This window comes from Dermacentor andersoni, chromosome 10 (assembly GCF_023375885.2).
Source record: "Dermacentor andersoni chromosome 10, qqDerAnde1_hic_scaffold, whole genome shotgun sequence".
In the NCBI taxonomy this organism is placed as follows: Eukaryota; Metazoa; Arthropoda; class Arachnida; order Ixodida; family Ixodidae; genus Dermacentor; species Dermacentor andersoni.
Genome location: NC_092823.1, coordinates 93,891,401 through 93,912,409, shown reverse-complemented (window position 1 = coordinate 93,912,409; position 21,009 = coordinate 93,891,401). Strand labels below are relative to the sequence as shown.

Genomic DNA, 21,009 nt, shown 5'->3' with positions numbered 1-21,009 from the left:
GCTCGTGGAAAAAAGACACACACACACAAGGGGCTGTGGTCACCGCATACGTCAAAAGGTCATTGTCTTGGTAACTCGTGTCGTCTGTGCCTTCCTTTTATTATGTCCACGTGCGTTTCGCGCAAAGCCGGAAAATAAACTGGAACCAAATAGTCCAGCATTTATTTCATCAGTGCAATTATTACCAAACTTGGGCTTTCGGCTGGGCACCCGTGAGCAAAGAACGTATACGGGTTTCTTGTTGATCGTGCAGCATAAAACAAGGTCGTCGTCAGTGTAAAAAAAAGAACACATGCACATACACAAAAAGTTCGCCTATGGTTACGATACTCCCGAATGCGAAATTTGAGCTCAGCTCTGTACGTGCTTTCATTTCGCGATATATTGGCTGCCGTGGGCAATCTGTCTCGTGCGGCACGTTGCAAATGGAGCTAGGCGTGGCGCGACTGCCTCGCTACCTCGCCAATCTGGAGATCTCGAGAGGCAGCACGTGGGTGATGCGTGGACGCGATCACAGCAGCCGCTGCACACAGGCCTCCCAGACGACGCGTGCTACTATGGCACCATCTCGTAGCCATCGTCGCCGCACTACGCCTTTGTTCTCATGCTTTTGCCATACCTTCCTCCTCCGCTTTCTATGTCATGGTTCTGTTGCACCCTCCTCCTCCGCTTTCCTCCTCGCGTCTTTCATCCCCCGCTGCGCTCCGTGTTCGCCCTTTCATCCTTCACAGTGCTCGTTAGCTCGGATACGCCGACGCTCTCCGCAGGAACAGGCGCCTAACAGCTGCGCTCTACGAAAAAAAAAATATCATGGGGTTTTACGTCCCGAAACTGCAGAGCTGCTTGTGATAGATGGCGTAGTAGAAGGCACCGAATGAATTTTGATCGCCTGAGGTTCTTTAGCGGGCACATAAATCTAATTGCACGACCGTTTTTGCATCACCCCGCACCCTCGCCTCATAATCTCTTCGTCGTTCAGATGGTTATATAAAATGCCGTTCAAAATAGATAGATAGATAGATAGATAGATAGATAGATAGATAGATAGATAGATAGATAGATAGATAGATAGATAGATAGATAGATAGATAGATAGATAGATAGATAGATAGATAGATAGATATTAAAAGAATAATAAGAAAAATTGCTAATGGTTGGGGCCCCTAGCCCAGGGCACCGCTGGCGCCTGCCATCTTCTCAGTTCTCTGTATCAGCTTGAGCTGGTCGCCAAGAGACATCCGGCTGACTTCAAATCAGCTGACGCTGCCTCTGACAATAATTATCGATGGCTTTTAACGGATGTTTGAAAACCTTATTTTGTTTCATGCAGGTTAAGCGAGAGACTGAATGGTACGACTGAAGGCGTGACGTGTGCCCGGCAGTTCGCTCGAAGGAGCCTGGTCTCCATGCTGTGTCCGGCAGTGGACGCCGGTCGCCCGTGGCACACGTCACCGTTTCGGAAAGTGCGATCACGTGGCGTCGCGTCGCCATTCCGCAGGATTCCCGGACACAAGTCTAGTCTTGGCTCTGATTGGACTCTGTCAATACAAGCAGCCTTTCTTTCTTGTTTTGTCATAGGTACTTTAAGACATTAAACAGCGCGAAAGAGACGAGGGCGGAAAGAAGACAGGTACAATTAACGGATGGGCGCTAACTCCAACGAAATTTTTATTTCAAGAAACAAGGTTTATATACAAGCGCGTTCCGGAAATCGACTGGAAATGGAGATACCGGGGGCCTTTTTACATTGCGACGGCCGAGGGCCCGTCAGTGGCGCTTGCCGACAAAGAGGTTGCCTTTCTGATGCGATAGAGAGTTCATGGCGTCAAAGTAGTGCAATGCTTTTTTATGTACGTAAACCTTGTTTTTCAAATAAACATTTTTGTTGGAAGTTAGCGCCCGTCTGTGGTACCTGTCTCTGGGTCCGGAGTTGGTGTGGAACTTCGACACCATAAATTTCTCGCAGTCCAGAAGGTGCCAACGTATGCATATTCCAGTGCGTCAAAATAGGAGCTAGAACACGTAAACAGCAAATGTTGCCGGTTCTTTCTTTTCTTTTTTTAAATAATTGTCTGAGACATCTGGGAACTGTAGTTCTTCAAAATAAAGTATAAATATATTTAAAGATGTCAGTGCAACAGAAATTTCTACAGAATAAACTTGGTTGTACTATGTTGTCGCAAGCACGTTTAAAGAAGAATGCTCACATCATCATCTTCTTGTGCGTCATCATCATCAACAGTTTTATTCTTCGCCCTTTAGTTCGTTAAAGCACAAAAGTGTACCCAAACAATTGTTACGTTCGAAACAAATAAATGGCAATAATTTCTTTTACTCGATCTCCGTTCGTCTTGGGCCCCATTCCCGGGTAAGCAACATCGAATGAACGCAGGTTATTGCGCCATATATATACGGTGAGGGGAGGCAGCGACAAGTCCAGAATTTCTCGTTCTTCTTAGCCGTTCTTGAGGACGATGGTATTTCGCCTCCAGAGGAAGAGGGACGTGAGCGCGAGGTACACGGACCAGAGGAAGGTGGGCGCGAAAATGGCGGCGGCTCCGGCGCTGATGGGCGCGAAGCACCAGAGCGTCGCACCGGAGAAACCGGCCAGCAGCACAGAGTCCACCAGGGCCTTGCAGGAGAGAAAGGAATCAATAAAAACGGAGAATAGTTGTCGTTTATACAGGCGTATAGGTCTTCCAACAAAACGTATTGTAGGGAGCTCGGGAGCTGCAGTGTCTACGGAAGCTCCAAATATAAAGGGGGTTCGGCCAGCGCGGTAATTGAACTGTTTGTTTATGCGTGCCGCAAAACGGCAAACTAAAGCTTTCTTATTTGTGCGCAATAAAACAAAGGACAAAAAAGAGATAATAAACAAAGTACATATAAAATATGCAGAAAACACATGTGCTTAGAAGAATAATTCAGTTGTGTTTTTAAAAGAACGGAGGTGTCATTTATGAAACATTGTTATTCACACTGTTAAATAAACATTGCGAATGAATTATAGAATTGAGGTTACTAATTTTATCAACTTCAAATGCATATTTCCGCAGAAATCGCCTTTTTGGGAAATAAAAACAAATAGATTGAAGTATACCCATGAATTTACCTTCGGAATAGTGGATAGTGCATGCATTTGCCTAAACTTCTCCTTTTTTGGCTTCAAACGACTATGCGGCATTGCAAATTGATAATCTGGAACAAAATTATGCGTTGTAAGACCAACCATTCGCAATGATTATTCATGCGCGCAATCATAGGCTGCTTTCACGCCTTTAGAAAAGGTATGATTGCTTGGAAATTCACGCTCATAATTCAAGATAAGCAATGAATAAAGCAACAAGCATGTCTGAAACCATAAGCACGGAGATTAGAGAAAGTACTAATCATTTCCATGATGATCATTTTAGGTGGTATCCCCCCCAAATCGGGATGGCGCAGTCAGCGTTTGTAAGCTATCTTACGCCCTACTCTATCGTAATCTTGCACCCTTCCTACATGCTTTATCGCGTGAAGTTACTTATGCCTGTGATAACCTCGGCGCCGTCTCCTATCTGCGTTCTTTTTTCTCGCCAATACTCTAAATGTCGCTTGTGTATCTCGGTATCTTGCATATCTGAACGATTGCAGCGCTAGACTTCTGATCATTTCAGTAGAAAATTTTATGACCAGAACTTGGCCTCTGAGATATAGCGATCTCCGAGATCTTGCGATCTTGGAGGCCATAAACTGGCACCCGAAACTGGAGCGAATCGAACGAGGAGTGTATAACAGAGGGCGCTCACCAGTCCAAGCATTCGGCGTCCGAAGAGCAGCGGCACCCAGAACCAGGCGAGCGCCAGCTGCGTGCCGTACAGCTGCAGCGCGAGCCTGGATGACCCCTGGTAGCCCTGTTGCACGTACACCATGTACGAGGCGAGGCCCATCGAGGCGTAGCACGCGTTGAACACCGGGAAGAAGAGCCACTGGCGGGGACACCACACGGGCTTGCGGAGGTTCTGCACACACCCGACGGAACGTCCTCAGGTGTGCACTTCGTAGGTGTCCACCTCAACGTGGTAGGCTCAGCGGCTATATATGGCGTTGCGCTGTTGAGTTTGAGGACGCGGGTTCGATACCGGCCGTGACGGCCACATTCCGATGGGGGCACGATGAAAGAAAGACCGCGTGTCATAGGTTGCGTGCACGTTAGGGAACTCCACGTGGCCGAAATTAATCCGCATGCAGTCCCCCCCAATGCGGCGTGCCTCATAATCGGATCGTGGTTTCGGCAATGTGAAACCGCAAAAATATAATTAACTAATTTTTTTGTCCAGCACATAAAATGAATGCGCAAGGAAAAAGAGACGGCAAAACACGTGATCGACACGACTAGACCAATCCAAAGTGGCCGAGCTTGGAGTCACTGAAGGCACACTCGGGACACTGAACACAGAAACGCTAATTTTGTTTAGACAGAGTATTCTTGAACGACTTTAGTTTCACTGACCTTGCGGTGATATGTTGATAATGTTAGGAGAGAAAATGAAGGCCAGAGTTCTATTTTTGTTTAATTTCGCGCCTACACCCCAGCGTCGGCACATCCAGGTGACATCACGGATTTCAAAGTAATATTTTTTACAGCGAAGATGTATATGGTTAGCCGGTTTGTTCGTGCGTCCGTCTCTCTGTCGCCTGTACGCCGAAGACTCATCCGGTGCAACCCTATGCGCATGCGCCAAAAAGAAAAAAAGGCTCGTGATTGGCTGCGCCAGTAGTGGCGTTGAGTGCGCGTGCAGCAGATTCTGCCCGACTCCGATATGGGTAGGCCACGCGTCATACGTACTGTATTAAAGTGCAAAGTTGGGTGAGTTGCTATACATTCATAATGGTGACAGCGCGAACAACTATGTCGTCGTTTTTGTTCGCGCTGTTATCATTATGAACGTCATACATACTCCTGAGGAGCAGACAGCTTTCGACCAGCAACGCCGCGAGCAGAACCGGGAACGAGCTCGTCTACGCCGTGCCGATGCTGCAGCCCGGACACAAAATCAGGCTCGTGCACCCGAGTGTAAGCAGCAACTGCGTACCGAGAATCCGGCAGCCTACCAAGCAGTCGTTTAATGAACCGTCGGGATTAACCCAGTGATTAACACCGGGGCCGCACGTTTCAGCTTTGCTGGTTAACCATCTGTACGGTGTGCTTGGGAGGTGATTTTTTTAATTTGGGCAGTTTTCGCACTGTAACAACTCTTGAAACTTGCAGATGTCAATCTATGGCTCTTTCAGAACACAATATAGTACATTTGTACTTATTAAAATTTAACTATAGCCCAAGCAGACGCCACAAAATTCATTCCCTCGCGACGAGCTACTGCGGCGATCTCAGGGCGGCGTCGCCTCCCAGCTTCCATTATTCGCATATTTTTGGGGGGCTTAGCCTCCTGTCATGGTTAAGAGTGGCCACTGTACTCGCAAACTTACCTAAACAGTTTAACTTAATGTTCCTCTTTAGTGTTTCTTCACTAGCTGCAGAGCGTGGCGCCAAAAAAGGTAAGGAGGCGCTACCGTAACATTTTGCGTGGGCAACTAAAAAAAAAGATAATTTCTACCAATGTAATGATTCTCGACAAGGAAGATTATCAGCTTTAGCCACGAATTATGATGGGCTAACAATAAAGGTGTGAAATTTACATGCACAGAGGGACTTCGCGCGCACGCCGCTAGATGACGCAGTGTAATGTAAAATTTTCATGTTAAAAAAAATCTGGCGTAATTATTATGTGGAAGACGTCGCAGATTCCAACCCATTCACCACCGGACAAGCGGAGTGACACGTTTCCTTAACCAGCGGAAACTGCGAACGGATTGCACTCGCGACCAAAACATAGTGCATCACATACGGCCAGCGCAAGCGTGCACGAACGACACGTTATTCGTCGTAGCCTTAAGTCCACGAGTTTTAGTTGTAATATCTGAAATAGTTATTTCGTGGAAGGCGTCGCAGGTGAAATGCAACCGCACCGTGAAACGGACGCGAAGTGAGGCTCCAATGACCGAACTGCTTGCGTGTATAACTTTCACAGTGGTGACTAATAATTATGCAGCGGAGCGTAGTGCATTTTGTATACGATTATCTACGTACTCCCTGCGTCCCACGTGCGCTCACAGACTCGCGTGCAAGAAGAAAAACAATACAAAGAAAATAACCGCAAGCCCGAAAAGCCAAGCGTTGCAAAATCCACGGCCAGCCCGCAGTCGTGAGGGCACCCGTCCTCTCAATCAAAAAGTTTACGGTGCGTAACCACCACCGCTCCGGCGCGCACTTCCGCCAAAAGTACCGATGAGAAACACATGCGCGTTGCGCCGCTCTGGTGTCTAATAAAACAAACACTTTACAGCGGCGCTCCAGAAGGCAATGGCGGCGTTGATGTGACGTATGCGCTCTCTACGCGGTCGTCAGAATTGTCCATATATAACGGCGTTATGCACCGTGAACGCAGCAGCTGAAGCTGTAGTATATAGGCCCATTACCCAAACCACGCACGCGGTCCATTGGTTTCACGCACGTGGTCCATTGTTTTGCCACCTCGAGCCGTATGTACACATCATTGCATCGTCCGAGACGTACTCTTAGGCCCGGCTCGTTCCACGAACGGGCCTGGAATGGGACTACGTCAGTTGTGCGTGTAGCGGGTCTGCTTCGAATATACAGAGTATTGCCGAAAATGCGTTGGAAATTCCCTAAGTATAGGGAAGATGCGATGATTCAGAAATCTCGAGAGTGCATTTGTACTACAGATGCACACAATCTTTAAAAAAATTGTCTTCGAGGTTAGGTTATGTAGGTTATAACCTACCCTGACTCAATCATGACCTGACCTAACGTGATGTCAAGTAGAGGGATTTAGAGGGCTTTATTCAGAGGCGTAAAGAGAGATTTGCTGGAAAGCTTCGCCTTTTACCTGCACAGCGGGATTACTAGAACCTACTGCGCTCTGACGTGACGATCACGTGTTGGGCCGACTTGTTTGGCTTCCATCGCTTTGGACAATGCTCTTTCCTAGTTATTTCCTTTTTGCATGCATTGCTGCCGCTATGGCTTAAAGGGACACTAAAGTGAAAAATGATTTCTTCTGCATCAGTAAATTGCCGTTCTACAACACCAAAAACACCACTCTTACAACGATAAGACGTTTGGTAAGCCAGAAAAAGCGCAAGAACGAAATACGGGTGGCGACGCCTACTTAAGTTCCCGCACCTGGGGGCTGTGACGTCGTGAATGTTGATGGCATCTTCTAGGGCCTACTAATTATATATAGCGGTACAGATTGACTACATTGTGTTCTGAAGGAACCAAATAATAAACATGGCAAGTTTCGGGAACCTTTATTCAGCCAACGCGGTCCAAATGCGAAAACATACTTTGGTATCCCTGACGTCACGCTGACGTACCGGCGCTGGGGTTTCGGCGCGAAATTCAAATACTGATACTTGGACCTTCAATTTCTCATTTAATAATCGAACTATTGTTTTGAAATGACTGCCTGCAGGGTTCTCAAACAATGCTTCATTAGTCTAAACTGATTTATTGTTTCGCTTTAGTGTCCCTTTAACAACCGTGCTTGCGGCTGCTGTACACACTAGCGCCAGCTCCCTCTGGTAATTTTTGTAGGAAACTCTGGGGCGGTATCGACAAGTAGCAAAAAAGTAAAAAAATACGGTAATCTGAAAACTACAGACAGTAGCACGGCGCGGCTTCCACAGAAACTTACAGAAACAAAACCTTTCTTAGAAAAAGGAAGAATTTTATGTCCCCAATAGCTACATGCAAAAACATTTTTAGGGAATAGGTACAGTAGTGCTGCTACGCAAATGCTGCTGATGAAGCTTTTTATTGAAATTTCCTTTAAAACGGGACGGTGACAAATAGTCACCTAGTCTGTCTAAGTTAATCAAGTTTTGCTACATTTATTACAGTTTAGCATTGCCTATCTCTCCTTGGCATTTTCTGTCTTCGTTGAAAACCCTTACATATGCTTGTAACGAATCCGGCTGTATTGATCTTCTGCCTGCTCATCAGTTAATGCTTCTATCTGCTTTGAATCCCAGCGCTTCTGGAAGGCTGACGTTCCATATATGTGGTTTCTGCTGGGTGAATATCTTGGCATTCTGTTACGATATGTGCTGAGTTGTCTGTAGACGTTCGGCTGCAGCACACACCTGTGTCGTGCTACGAATATTTGCTCCGGCATGTTTTACATCGAAGCTGTCAATGCGTAGAAACATCCAAAAATTTTATATTCAATCTTTCACGGCTTCCTGAGATAGAAAGAAACACTATCACTCACGAAGTTTATATTTTAAGAAAATATGGGAACGTTAGGGGCAGTGTATACGCAGGCAAATTCTCAAGTGTGTGCATCCATTAAGTATTAAATGAAAATTGTTAAATCCTCGTTTTCGGGACGCGTTTTGAGGCCTTATAAGAAACGCTTAAAAATTAGGTTGTCTGACTTAAATATATGGTGTAGCTAAAAAGAAACAGCCTGTATAACAGGGTTATACTACAAGGGAATGCTCTATTATAGGTATAGGCTGATAAATTATTCATTAAAAACCTAGACTATTTCATCAGCCTGTATTTATTCAGCGCGGTAACTGGTTTCCTGCCGAAACCGAAAATGATAGCCTAACTTTCATTTTTATTTTTTTTGTAATTTCGCGCGAAGAACTACACAGCGCTGGGACTTCAACATATTTTTTTTTCCTTGGGCTGTTGCGACTCAGTTGAAGTTCTTGAAACTCGCTAATTTCAGTCTTTTTTTTCTCTCTTTTAAAATATAGCGTTGTCCACCCTTATCGATAAACAATGGACCAGGCCCGAGCACGTGACTTTGAAAATTTGTGACGTCGCAGTGAGCTGTTGGAGGAACGTCAAGGCGGCCTCGCCACCCGTATCTGTTTTTTAACGCGATAGCGTTAAGGCGGCCGTGTCGCAGAAAATCCGGCGTTGGCGTCGGCGCTAGACGTCGCATCGGCAAAAAGCATATTTATTTATTCATTCATTTATTTATTTATTTATTTATTTATTTATACATACATAAATACTGCAGCCTCAATGAGGCTATTTCAAGAGTGGGACGAACAACAAACATACAACATTTATAAACAAGCTTGCCTGAATTGTCTCAGTGGTAGTGAACGAATGTTACCCGGTAATGAATTCAAGACCAATTTTAGATGAAAAGAAAACTGTGTTTAAAGGAATCAGTGCGGGCAAAAAAAGGTTGAGATATTTAGAGCTTGAATTAGTAAAGACAAGGCGCAGAAGACCAGGACTCAAGAAGAACACGTACGACAGGACAGGCTCCGGTCCTGTCGTATGTGTTCTTCTTGAGTCCTGGTCTTCTGCGTCTTGCCTTTACTAATTCAAGCATGAACCAATTAGCCCAAGCAAGAGGTTTACTTGAGCATATTTAGAGCATGGTGACTCCTCGTGCATGAGGGTTTGGAAAAAGTCAAGTATAGTTACCTAGAGAGGAGAGGCGAGGAGAATTGATTAACGTGTCAAGAAATTTTAGGCATTCAAGTTTGCGACGCTCTGCAGGAGTGAGGCCAAGTAGGGGAAGAGAGTTAGACGGCGAAGATTTTTTGTCATACCTCCTACAAACAAAACGCACTGCTTTTTTCTGCACTGATTCTAGTTTTTTGACGTCATAGCGTTTCTACGCATTATGCATTCAATCTATACATTCCATCGAACCAAATTCCGCGCCACGCATACCCAACCACTTCTCTACCACCAAAGTTGCTCATACCTTGTCTTTCATTCTTCACAAAGTTATTCCTAGGAATATTGAGAAAGGCAGCCCACAAACAATGTAATGACAGAAGAAACACCTACAGCGCATGTCCTTTATGTTACCTCTTCTCAGACTTAAATATTAACAGTGCGAAATAATAACAGGAGATCGACCCACGCAAGAGGCCGCGTTTCTACCAGAAAGCTCGCCTTCACGCATAGCATTCGCAGCCAGCGTTTCCCAGGTAAACATTACGGTTACATGAGCTGCAGTTGCCGGAAAGCATGAAAAGAAGTTTGGGGTATTTGAACGCTATCGCGTTCCACTCTTTAAAGGCGAAGCTTAAGCGTCCTCCAAACATTGAGTCTTTTCTGGCTTACTGATTCTGAGCGAATCAATCAATCAATCAATCAATCAATCAATCAATCAATCAATCAATCGATCGATCGATCGATCGATCGATCGATCAGTTTTGGTCGTCGTACCTCGTACCAGTGTCGGTGCTCTTTGCGAAGGTAGAGGGAACAGACGGCGCCACCGATGCTCGGAATCAGCGTGATGCCCACCGGAACGCTGTACTTCCTCAGCTGCGAAGGCGAAGTGATAAGCCCCAAGAAGGTTTAAGAATTGAAACCTCCCTGGATAAGTCTTACGAATTAGGCTATACTTTCAGCGCAGTTAACTGCGCGGTTCTAATTAATGTGAAAGTTATAACGTGCCCAATTTAGTTCCGTGATCATCGGCATTTCTTCCAGAGGCACGACGAAAAGAGAAAAGTACAAACATTCGAGAACTTTCGGGACTTTAAAATCTGTGCTTCTTGCTAGACCGTTCTTCAGAACCTACTTTCTTTGCGACGAACAAGGAACTATCAAGATACAAACCTCACGAATTCGGCCTATTACCGGAAGGGAATTCCGCGGTCCTAATGATTCTGGAAGCTATAACATCCAATTTATAATATGGTTTCCTAACCACTAGCTGCAATTTCTAATATGCCATATGTAGCTCTAGCAAAAAAAAAATATTAAGTCGCGTGTTTTCTGGGTCTGTCACAAAGGTTTTGTGTATTTACAGGTGTACGAGCAGCAGCACATACTAAGTGACATACAGGCGTGGCAAAAGTATCCCGTTATTTTAGTAAACTTGATAAAAGTCTGGGGGTGCATTCGGTGCCTTCTTCAGTCATCCGTACCTGTATAATATTTCTTATTTCTTTTTCCCCCCGAGAAAGGCACGAGGTTAGGGGGAAATTAAAATCCACAGAAGCGGCTTGAAAGACCCCTAACCTCCGACAGCATTGCGTTGACTTCTTCATGTTGCCATGAGTTCATGTCGTCGTTCATGAGGGCTAGGCTAGTGAAGCTGCAGATATGCAGCTTTTACCCTGCTAGCCTTACCATGAGCGATACATTCTGCTGGGGTACAAATGTGCTGATGTGGTGAAATAAACCGCACCTCAAATCTCAAATCGTTCAGGAGCAAACGCACCAAAGGGTTCGGGGTGCGTTATCACCTGCATCATGCGGGAGTATACCTCTCGTTGTTGGCTCTTGTGGTCTCGTGAGCGATGCTCACGAGACCACCGCATCAGTTTCGGTTACGCGGAAAAGCGTCCTGCTTTCCGTCCAAAGTCACGTCGCACGCGGTGCGCGCTTTGAGCTGGTCGCATTACAAGGTAACATAATTATTTGCTGCGCTCTCGGGATATTGAGGGTTCGTAGCGTAATGACTGGTTCCACAGGTACACCAAATGGAGATGTGAAGATAATGACGAGAATTTGCTGTCCGTAGTGCTGAGGTGCTGAATCGCAACCTTGTTTTGCTATAGCGTTCGTGTGCGCTGTGCGTGGAGGATCACGCAGTACAGACTTGCCCTAGCCACCACCAGAGCAAGTTTCAGAACTGTCCACTCTTTCATGCCAGACGATGAAGTGTTTCAATGCAGGCAAGCGCTGAATCGAATTAAGTAGAATGCGTTCTTTTTGAATAAAAAAAGTCAAGATTTCGCGACTTACCGGGCCACAATCTTGCTTTATGCCCTGAAATAGTTGGAAAATGGATTTTCCAAAGCCGCAAGCCTTTCAAGCTTATTTTTAAAATATCAGTGTTTGTAATATTTTAAGTGTATCTAGTGGGTGGGTGTCCCATTGACACAAATGGTGCTTCAACTCAGTTACCTCAGTATAAATTTTGTTGTACATATACCGAGATACCTGTCTAATATGCCTCAGAACCTTTTCCTTTCTTTTTTCTTACGCACCATTTTCACGTTGTTCCTGACAAAGAAAACATAAAAAGGTAATAGCCTAACCTCAATTTAGCGACACTCGATTTAACAAATTTTTTTTGCAACATCGTACTTTCGATTCTCCGGCACATTTTCATAGGATCTAAAGCGCTGAAAACCTCGAAGCAACGAAGTTAACCCAACGTCTCGTCCGGTTTAACGGAGTTTCGGTGATAGGTTATGCGCGAAAATGTGGGTGTGTGCCTCGTTTGAGTTCAGGTGACGCCACACCAGTGACCGATTAATTTGCCGCTCTCCTTAAGGAATTCAAGAAGAGTTCAGCGGGACAATGAGTAAGATAAATGCGTACGCAGGCAATAATTACATCGTAATTCATGCTCTTGAATAAATATAATCTTATGCGCACTTGTGCTTTAAGCGTTGGTGACTCATCATCATCATTTATTATTTCCTTAAGGACCCCATTTGGGGTATTGAAGTGAACACAGTTTTCCATTAGAAGAAATAATTCTCGAGTCCAATTGAATTTGAGGGGTTTATTTGAACACACTAATCACTAATTTGAATGAATCATTGAATCAATGAATGAAGATATATCATTACGATGAATGTGTAGCACCAGTGACTGAGTGACACATAAGCCGCGCTTTGGCTGAACTCAGCGTTACGAGATGGCGCCAGCGGCGGTGCTGATCACGGCTGCGTTGAGTGTGTTTCGTAAATGGGTATACGCATGCAGGCATGGAGGAAAGAAACTGGCTATATAGACCGTTTTTTTGTAGGCGCCGCCATATTGTGAACGCAGTGGCGCCGCCTATGAGCAGCGCCATACTGGCTTGGGTGAAAGCGGTCTTTTGCATGGCAGGTATACGCTCGGCGGCAGGTTCTGGCGTTTGTTTTCGCGGTCGTGCGGTCTGTTTAGTATGACGCGCGTCTTCTACACGGTAAACGGTTCTGTGAGACTTGCTGAAGTGGTTTAAGGCGTCATGGCCGGAATTTCTGCTGGCGTTGAGGTGGACGGAACACGCAGCGCGATGTGTGCGCGCATACTTGAGCCTACAATCAGCCTCGGAGATCAATTGTGTATTTCCGAATGTTCCAATCAGTAATGTGACCTTATTACAGTATTATCCTCTATTTCTAAGCTGCGGTTTAGGAGCCATGAAACATACGCGACGATCGTAACAGCGTGGGTACCGTTCTGCTACGATAGGAGCTGTGCTATTATACTTTGACAGCATTCAAACTATTCGCTGCAGGTTACATTGCATGACTACTTGGTTGGATGGATGAGGTTTCCACCCATGAATAAAATAGTTTTGGCTAGTAATAGCAGCATACCTTATACAGTCTGAATTAAGCTTGTCCAGCAAAGCGACCGTTTACGAACTGCGCGAGCGTCCTAAGCAGTAGTAGGTGCTGGATTACGGATATCTTTGTTCTATATAGCGCATGGTCCAAGCATACGGTATCAGCGGTTATATATTTATAAACGTTGTGAGACGTTAGCCCGTTTTCTCTTGCTTTTTAGAGAAAGAGGATGCTACCGATTTTTTTTTTCGGTTGTGTTCGTTCAGTTCTCTACAACGTACTCACACGTATTACGGAAATTTTGCGCTCAAAAATAGCCATCGCATTCTTTTTATGCGAACCCTCTCATATATTATGGCTGTATACAGGCCAAAAAGGCAATGCCGAAGCACACAGCTTATATATGTATCGTGCTGGCTCACCAACCGCAGTGATCGCTGTGTTGAGCAGCGCCACGGGCCTCATGCAGCAAGGCTAGCGTAGACATATGGTAATTTCAAGCATACTACACTTGAAATGCGTGAGAACGATGCCAGTGTATCACAAATATTTGATAGCGCCTGCCGCTTAGACGTTTCGTGGTTGCCTTAGGTTGGCCGTGCACGAGCATGCGCTATTAAGTTTTATGTTTTACTCCCTACGCCAATCGATCAGACAGTGAGCTGATTTACCATTTAATGCTGCTAATACAGATACGCCGGTTTTCTTTGTTGAATTAAAATCGATATAAGCAATATAGTAAACAACGCATACACGCACCGCGACTGATATGCGCGTACACCGCGGCTGATTATGCGCGTCACATTTTTGCGCCCACAAGACATATTTCTGCCTACAGTAGTTACCGATGCACCGAAAGGCTTCCCTGACGACCTTATATGAACGAACATGGCGTAAATTTCACGAAGTAAGATCTAAAACATCTCGAAATCGTTCCGCAGCACGCGACAGCAATACTTTCAAGCAGCGCCGCGCCGGATCGCCCAAGCCAGAGAGGAGGAAAGGCTCTCCGCGCGCCGTATCCTCCTCGCCCGATGAAACGGTCTATAGGGAAGGATTCCCTAATAGGGACATAGAGAATCAGCTAGCCTCGGCAAAGCAGCGCCTTCTTTGATGCCACTCCCCTTCGCTGGTCTATTTGCGAGTTGACTTACGGGAAATAGGCCTACGTGACTGCCGGACCTCGCAAGACGTTGCTTAGTTCGTGGTGGCAATTAACTTCGGCCTGGCAGCAATTTGGACAGCGTGAATTTTCGATATGCCCCAGCAAAGCAGCTCGTCATCTGTGGCCAACACCCATACGCCAAGCATGTTGCCTATACGCGCTGTGGTTGCTCAGTGGCTGTGGTGTTAGGCTACTGAGCACGAGGGCGCGGAACCGAATCACGGCGACGGCGGCCGCATTCCGATGGGGACGAAGTGCGAAAACATCCGTGTGCTTAGATTTAGGTACACGTTAAATAACCCCAGGTGGTCAAAATTTCCGGAGTCCTCCACTAAGGCGTGCCTCATAATCAGAAAGTGGTTTTGGCTCGTAAAACCCTATAATTTAATTTAAGCATGTTGACACTGTAACATCAGGGCACAGTTAGGCGCGACCTGCCGCTAACAGTGACCAAAGACACGTTAGTAACACGACGTGGCGACGCTCACGGTTCACAGCGATTGTCTCGTCCAACAGAGCCCGCGGTAATGCTCGAACCTTTGCAACAGCATTAAGGGGGCAACAGTGTCACTACTTCGAATTCAAGTGGCAGGACATCTGGCAGCCTGTCTGTTAAAGGCCTTAAAGCTCCTCGCCGGTGTCGAAGTGTAAATGCAGAGGTTGTGCTGTCAAGTATATACATCCAACGACGCCGGCTGAATGCGGATCGCCAGCGTACTACGTTGATTTTTTTATTGAATCGGCAAGGCATTGGGATGAAATTTCCGCGCGTTTATCGACAGTGCATCATAATTCGTGACTGATGGGGAAATAGACAAGCAAAGTACATAAGAAAAAATGCGTGTACTTTAAGTAGACGTCGCTAAATTCAGGAAAAGTAGCAATGTATGTATGTATGCATGTATGCATGTATATATGTATGTATGTATGTATGTATGCATGCATGCATGCATGCATGCATGCATGGATGTATGTATGTATGTATGTATGTATGTATGTATGTATGTATGTATGTATGTATGTGTGTGTGTATGTATGTATGTATGTATGTATGTATGTATGTATGTATGTATGTATGTATGTATGTATGTATGTATGTATGTATGTATGTATGTATGTCAAAACTTGCTAATGCACTCGTGACATCACTCTTGTTAATTTAATTAGTAAGCGAAGGTTGAGTTTATATGGCCGATAAATCTAAGCATCTCACATCGGGTATTTGTCTAGTACGTTGCTATCTCCATCAATGCTTTGCTGTTCGGGCTTATCAATTTCAATCAATTTCAATAAATTTCAGTCAATCAATTTCAATCACTGGTCTTTTTTTCAATCTGAAGGGCGTGGCACTTTTCAAGTTTGGAACGTTTAACTGCAGTATTGCTTTTCACACCGATTCTTTGTGTATTGCAAGGTGGTTGAGATCACGTGGCAGCGCCTTGTGGTGTGCCGTCCGCTTATTAATGTCTCATTAGACGGTGTTACAGACACGAACGTTTATCGTGCAATTTAGGGTTGCGTGAAGGAGATCAATAAACCTCAACCCTGAGGAATGTTACCTACCGGTGTGATGCGGCACCCATCGCCGCACCCTTCAGCACCGCCTGAACTGGCAGCCGAGACCTTTGTCGCCGAATGGTGAGGTCGCTGTCTGGGCAGGTCGACGAATCCGAACTTCATCTTGTCCGGTGTCGTCACGACAGTCCTCCCAATCGCTGTCGATCTTGCAGCAGGAATGCCGCTGCGTGCCGGTGAATCTGGGACACGTGTGGGAGTAAAGATATTGCTTATTCATTTATAGGTGCAGAAGCTTATCAATGTCACTTGACGACACCGTACTTCTTTAGGTCGAATTAGCCCGTTACACCAGCGAACATCAGCAATAATCTATCAATCACTCGATCAATATATCTATATCTGCCTACACATCTGTCTGTCTGTCTGTCTGTCTGTCTGTCTGTCTGTCTGTCTGTCTGTCTGTCTGTCTGTCTGTCTGTCTGTCTGTCTGTCTGTCTGTCTGTCTGTCTGTCTGTCTGTCTGTCTGTCTGTCTGTCTGTCTGTCTGTCTGTCTGTCTATCTATCTATCTATCTATCTATCTATCTATCTATCTATCTATCTATCTATCTATCTATCTATCTATCTATCTGTCTGTCTGTCTGTCTGTCTGTCTGTCTAACCATTTTCCCGACTACTTGGGTCACTGGGGATGTGGCGCTGTTCAATGAACCTCTTTGATGCCAACTTGTATCACTGAGTGTGTGCGACTTGATGTGTGTCGCTCTTCCCCAAACCTCTTTGGAGCCAACTTAGGTCGCAGGGTATGCGCGACACTGTAGCTATGTGCCATTCTTGAGTAAACTCGACTCCAATTTGCATCAATAGACGTGTGTCACTGCGCATGTGCAGTTATCCAAAGGGAAAAAAACATACTTTAAATTTATCATGTGCTTGGCGGAACAGGACCCGTTTCATATACGCGGACTTTGCGGCGGCGGCGCTAGACGTCGCAGCGTGTGCAGTGACAAGCGCGGGGAGCCCGACTGCATACACACTTCGGCATTGGCAATAGACCCTTCTCATGGCGATCCTGTGGGCGCCGCCATGTTTGATCGCGTGGTAAAGCGTCAATCGCTTGCCTCAGCTACCTCCCTTGCCTCAGTGTTTACAACTGATGTATCACATGACATCCGGTGTGACTCAACAAACCTCTGTTTCGGCGGATATCGTAGAAGTGACTGGGTAGGCGATATGAAGCTCTGGACCACAGCTTCAGAGGACATGTAAGCGCTTTCGGAGCTCATTACGCTTTGTCCAAATGGCGCGAGCAGCGTATAAAATGCTTGTACTAGAAGCGAGGCTAGTAATGTCGTGCCAAACTGGCCAAACTTTCCGCTTATGAATTAAATCAAGATTGGTGTGTTTCGCGCTTTGTTCTTTATTTGGAAAACACTGAAAGCGGCGGTTTGTCATACTGATGACTCGGTGCGGTGGCTACCTTATTATTTATTTTCAACTGTGTGGCTCGCGGGTGTGCTCAGTTGCGATAGATTTGTTTTCGTTGCGCACAAGGCTTGGAACGTAGATGTCCTGTACATTGCAATATTTTGTAGCAAAGACGTATTATCGCTAGTCACTCGCCTACTGTGTGGACCATCACGAACCATGCGGCTTCCTTTCTGTTCTGGTGGTGCAGGTCGTCACCCATCCTTCGGCGCGCTGATTCTAGTGCGCGCACATTCCCTTATTCTGCATACGTTGGCGATACAGTCGACATGAGGTCTCAGGCGGGTGAGTTGAGGTGGATATGTGTAGATAACGTGCGGGAAACTTACTATGCCAGGAAGCGGCGCTACTCACTTTGTCTTTGGTTAACGATTGGCGCTCACTTTAAAGTTCTTCATTTGGATGTTAGCGATACTACGCTGGCGGATGAGGAAATTTTTTTTTATCCTACAGGAGAGCCTTGCATCGCGAAGGGCCGACAACACACGCAGTCCTTACGTAGCAGCGGTTCGTTGGCTAGGTCACGCAGAATCGTTCCGTTCCTTAATATGCGAGTCACTATTTTTGCAGCCAGTTGTACAGCATGCAGTTCACCACTGTATACAGTGCTGAGCGATTGAAATGCGATACTCAGAGAGCATGGCGGCCGGCGCCTTTTGCGCCACCGGGGATCGCTGGGTGATTGCTGAGAAGGCCGAAATCACTTACGATGCGTAAAAAACGTTCTCGCTTTCATGTGACGCAAAAATGCATCATCTCAGTGTCACCAGCGCCCACCGGTGGCACAAGGAAGTACCCGCGGCCGCCATGTTGTCCGAGTATCGCGTTTCAATCGCTGAGCACTTCACATGTATTCCCTCTACCATTCTACATTTTGCGGGACGCATGGAGCACAGTGCGTTAGGGACAGCCAGTTGCATTTCTGACAGCTAATCGCAACGTAGCAGGGGAGAAGCGGTAATGGTTTCGTATTCGAGCGCTTTCTCCGTTGAGGCAATTGTGCGTCGCGCCGCCGAAAGCGACACCTCGTTCCTCTAGAGCAAACTGCTCCGCGGAAAGGAGGTGTCATTACATTGCTTCGATGCTAATCTCGTGAACTGCGACATTCATCCTGAGTTGGGTTCTGCTGCAATTTTGTTTTACAGCTGTTGCTATCGGTGATCGCTGAAACTGAGCTTGTGAAGTGCTTCGTTAATGGTGCGTGGTGTTGACAAATAAACGTGCACATATTCATGTTATTGATTATTTATTACATCAGTACCGGAAGGCCGCGTTCACGCATTGCATTGGGCAAGGGGATATATATATATTTTTTTGCATTCAAGATCGGCACATACCCAGGAGACGGTCGATCCGCTGGTTAGTAACATGGTTTCCTTAGCACAGCAGCCCCACGCTCCTCCCTTAGACCATGTGCTTACCGGTGACCCAAGTTGGTGCGAAAGAAACTTAGACACAAATAGATAGATAGATAGATAGATCGATAGATAGATAGATAGATAGATAGATAGATAGATAGATAGATAGATAGATAGATAGATAGATAGATAGATAGATAGATAGATAGATAGATAGATAGATAGATAGATAGATAGATAGATAGATAGATGGATAGATAGATGGATAGATAGAGGGATAGATAGATAGATAGATAGATAGATAGATAGATAGATAGATAGATAGATAGATAGATAGATAGATAGATAGATAGATAGATAGATAGATAGATAGATAGATAGATAGATAGATAGATAGATAGATAGATAGCCCCCACAATATGAGTGGGTACCCTAAGGATGCTACTCGCGTTGAAACTTCACAGCCACTGATACAAGTGGCCTATCTTGTTATCACCACGTACATATCTTCCCTTCGTTTTCAGTAAACGCTCCGTTGCTACGCTGAGTAATTGATTTAAGGAATTCGACTGCAAAGGAAAACAAAGTATAGTCGGAAACCTGCGGAGTTGTGAATTTGCACACCATGTACCGCTCGTGCTTCCCCTGCAGTTCTATCCTTATTCGCTATAGGTAGCGGACTATTTTCGTCTAATAGTCGAAAGTGGAATCCTTCCGCAACATCTCCGTTTAAATGGCACAGTGGTCCACATGACGCGCCCACAGCTGCTTACGAGCGCAGTGCTGGATTGACTTACGTGGCGGCGCCTTGCGGGCAGCCCTTCTCGCTCGGTGGTCCCGCGGTGATGCTTGGCCGCCTATTCTGGTCCACTCATGGTAACGATGGCCAGAAATTTGGCCATCGGCTGACGTCTACCCCGCCATGGCTCTTCCGATTCCTCTTCTTCATCTTCTATGATTGCAGGGATGGATGATTTTGATGAGCGCCCTAGGCTCACTCTCTCGTTTATTATTGTTATTCTCCTTCGTCTCCTCTATTCTCTATTCGCCTTTCTCCTTCGTCTCTCGGCCCTTAAGATCCGCGGTTCGTGCTCAGAAACCGTGAAACTCAAATTGACATACTCTTGATGCGTAAAAGGACAATATTGAGCAAGTATAAATGTCGGAAAACACATCTGAGATATTTTCTTTTACTGCTAAAGTCGACTCACAATGCCGGACCTTATGAAATCGATCATCGAGGTACAAAGCAAAATTTACCTATACCTATAGGTACAAGTATAGGCATAGGCAAATTTTACCTTTACCATATACGTGGACGTCCAGCGAAGCTGTTGAAAACCAGCGCAACTGCTGAGGGAGGAGGGAGGGAGGGGCGGAGGTAATGCTCTATTGCTTTAGAGCAATGGTAGTAATGATAATTTATAGAATAATCGTAGTAATGGGAGTAATGGTAATTTTGACAGTGCGCCGCCGCCCTTACTGGTGCTGGAAGAAAATTTAAACCAATTGCTAGGCTAGTTCTTTTTTTTTTTTAATACGAAAGGCTACGGACGTCACTCCCCACGTCGCAAGCTGCCGTCAGAGCGGCAGCCTGCGCAACAGTAATCTCTACCGGGAAACGTATGCGGGGAGCACTACGTGCTTTGCATTGTCATCAGGAGCGCCTTATCGTCAATTATATGGCTCTGGTGCGTGTTATCTGCTCGTTATTTATTGAAACGTATATGCTGTCCCGTATGTCGTATGCGTGATTCCAAAGAATGCGCGCACTGTTCGCTTCACTTTGCTAACTGCTTGAAGCATTTACCTTACGGGGATACGAGCCACTGTCCCTGGCTCCGCACAGCCGCCGGGATCGGCCCACATTCTTGGTGTCGGACGCGGACACGAAAAAATGCCGGCCAACTAGAGGCTAACAGCTTCGCAGTAAAAAAAGAAAAAAAATTACAAGAGTGCGGTGCAGGCTCTTCTGGCAAGCACTCGCATGTGACGGCTGCAACGATCACGGGAACGGAGTGGAAGTTAGTGTATCGTGACGTCACGACTCATCCATATCCGGCTGTAGCGAAAGCGAAACTGATTTGCGTTATTGACTATCACAGTAAAGGATACAGTGTGCACTTGAG

The 21,009-nt window shown here is 45.8% G+C and overlaps 2 protein-coding genes across 5 annotated transcripts in view; one reads left to right on the top strand and one right to left on the bottom strand.

Annotated features, from left to right (window-relative positions):
- Positions 1-21,009, top strand: part of LOC126544398 (S-phase kinase-associated protein 1-like) — a 31,528-nt gene that overhangs the window by 10,123 nt on the left and 396 nt on the right. Inside the window, exon 4 of one of the 3 annotated variants that reach the window (XM_050191713.3) lies at positions 1,331-2,334. The exons of the other annotated variants lie outside the window; for them this stretch is intronic. Coding sequence (XP_050047670.1) covers positions 1,331-1,360 — 30 coding nt within the window. The 3' untranslated portion in view covers positions 1,361-2,334. Of the gene's footprint in view, positions 1-1,330; positions 2,335-21,009 lie in introns of those variants that run through there. 3 annotated transcript variants of the gene reach the window in all.
- Positions 2,313-19,815, bottom strand: LOC129380724 (translocator protein-like). 2 transcript variants are annotated; one of them, XM_055062550.1, is made up of 6 exons: positions 19,678-19,815; positions 16,082-16,275; positions 11,810-11,833; positions 10,277-10,378; positions 3,789-4,001; positions 2,313-2,632 (listed from the first exon to the last, which is right to left on the bottom strand). In XM_055062550.1, the coding sequence occupies exons 2-6, from the start codon at positions 16,196-16,198 to the stop codon at positions 2,456-2,458; spliced, it is 633 nt and encodes a 210-aa protein (XP_054918525.1). In that variant the 5' UTR covers positions 16,199-16,275; positions 19,678-19,815; the 3' UTR covers positions 2,313-2,455. The 2 variants fall into 2 exon arrangements, with proteins under 2 accessions (XP_054918525.1, XP_054918526.1); XM_055062551.1 differs by lacking the exon at positions 11,810-11,833.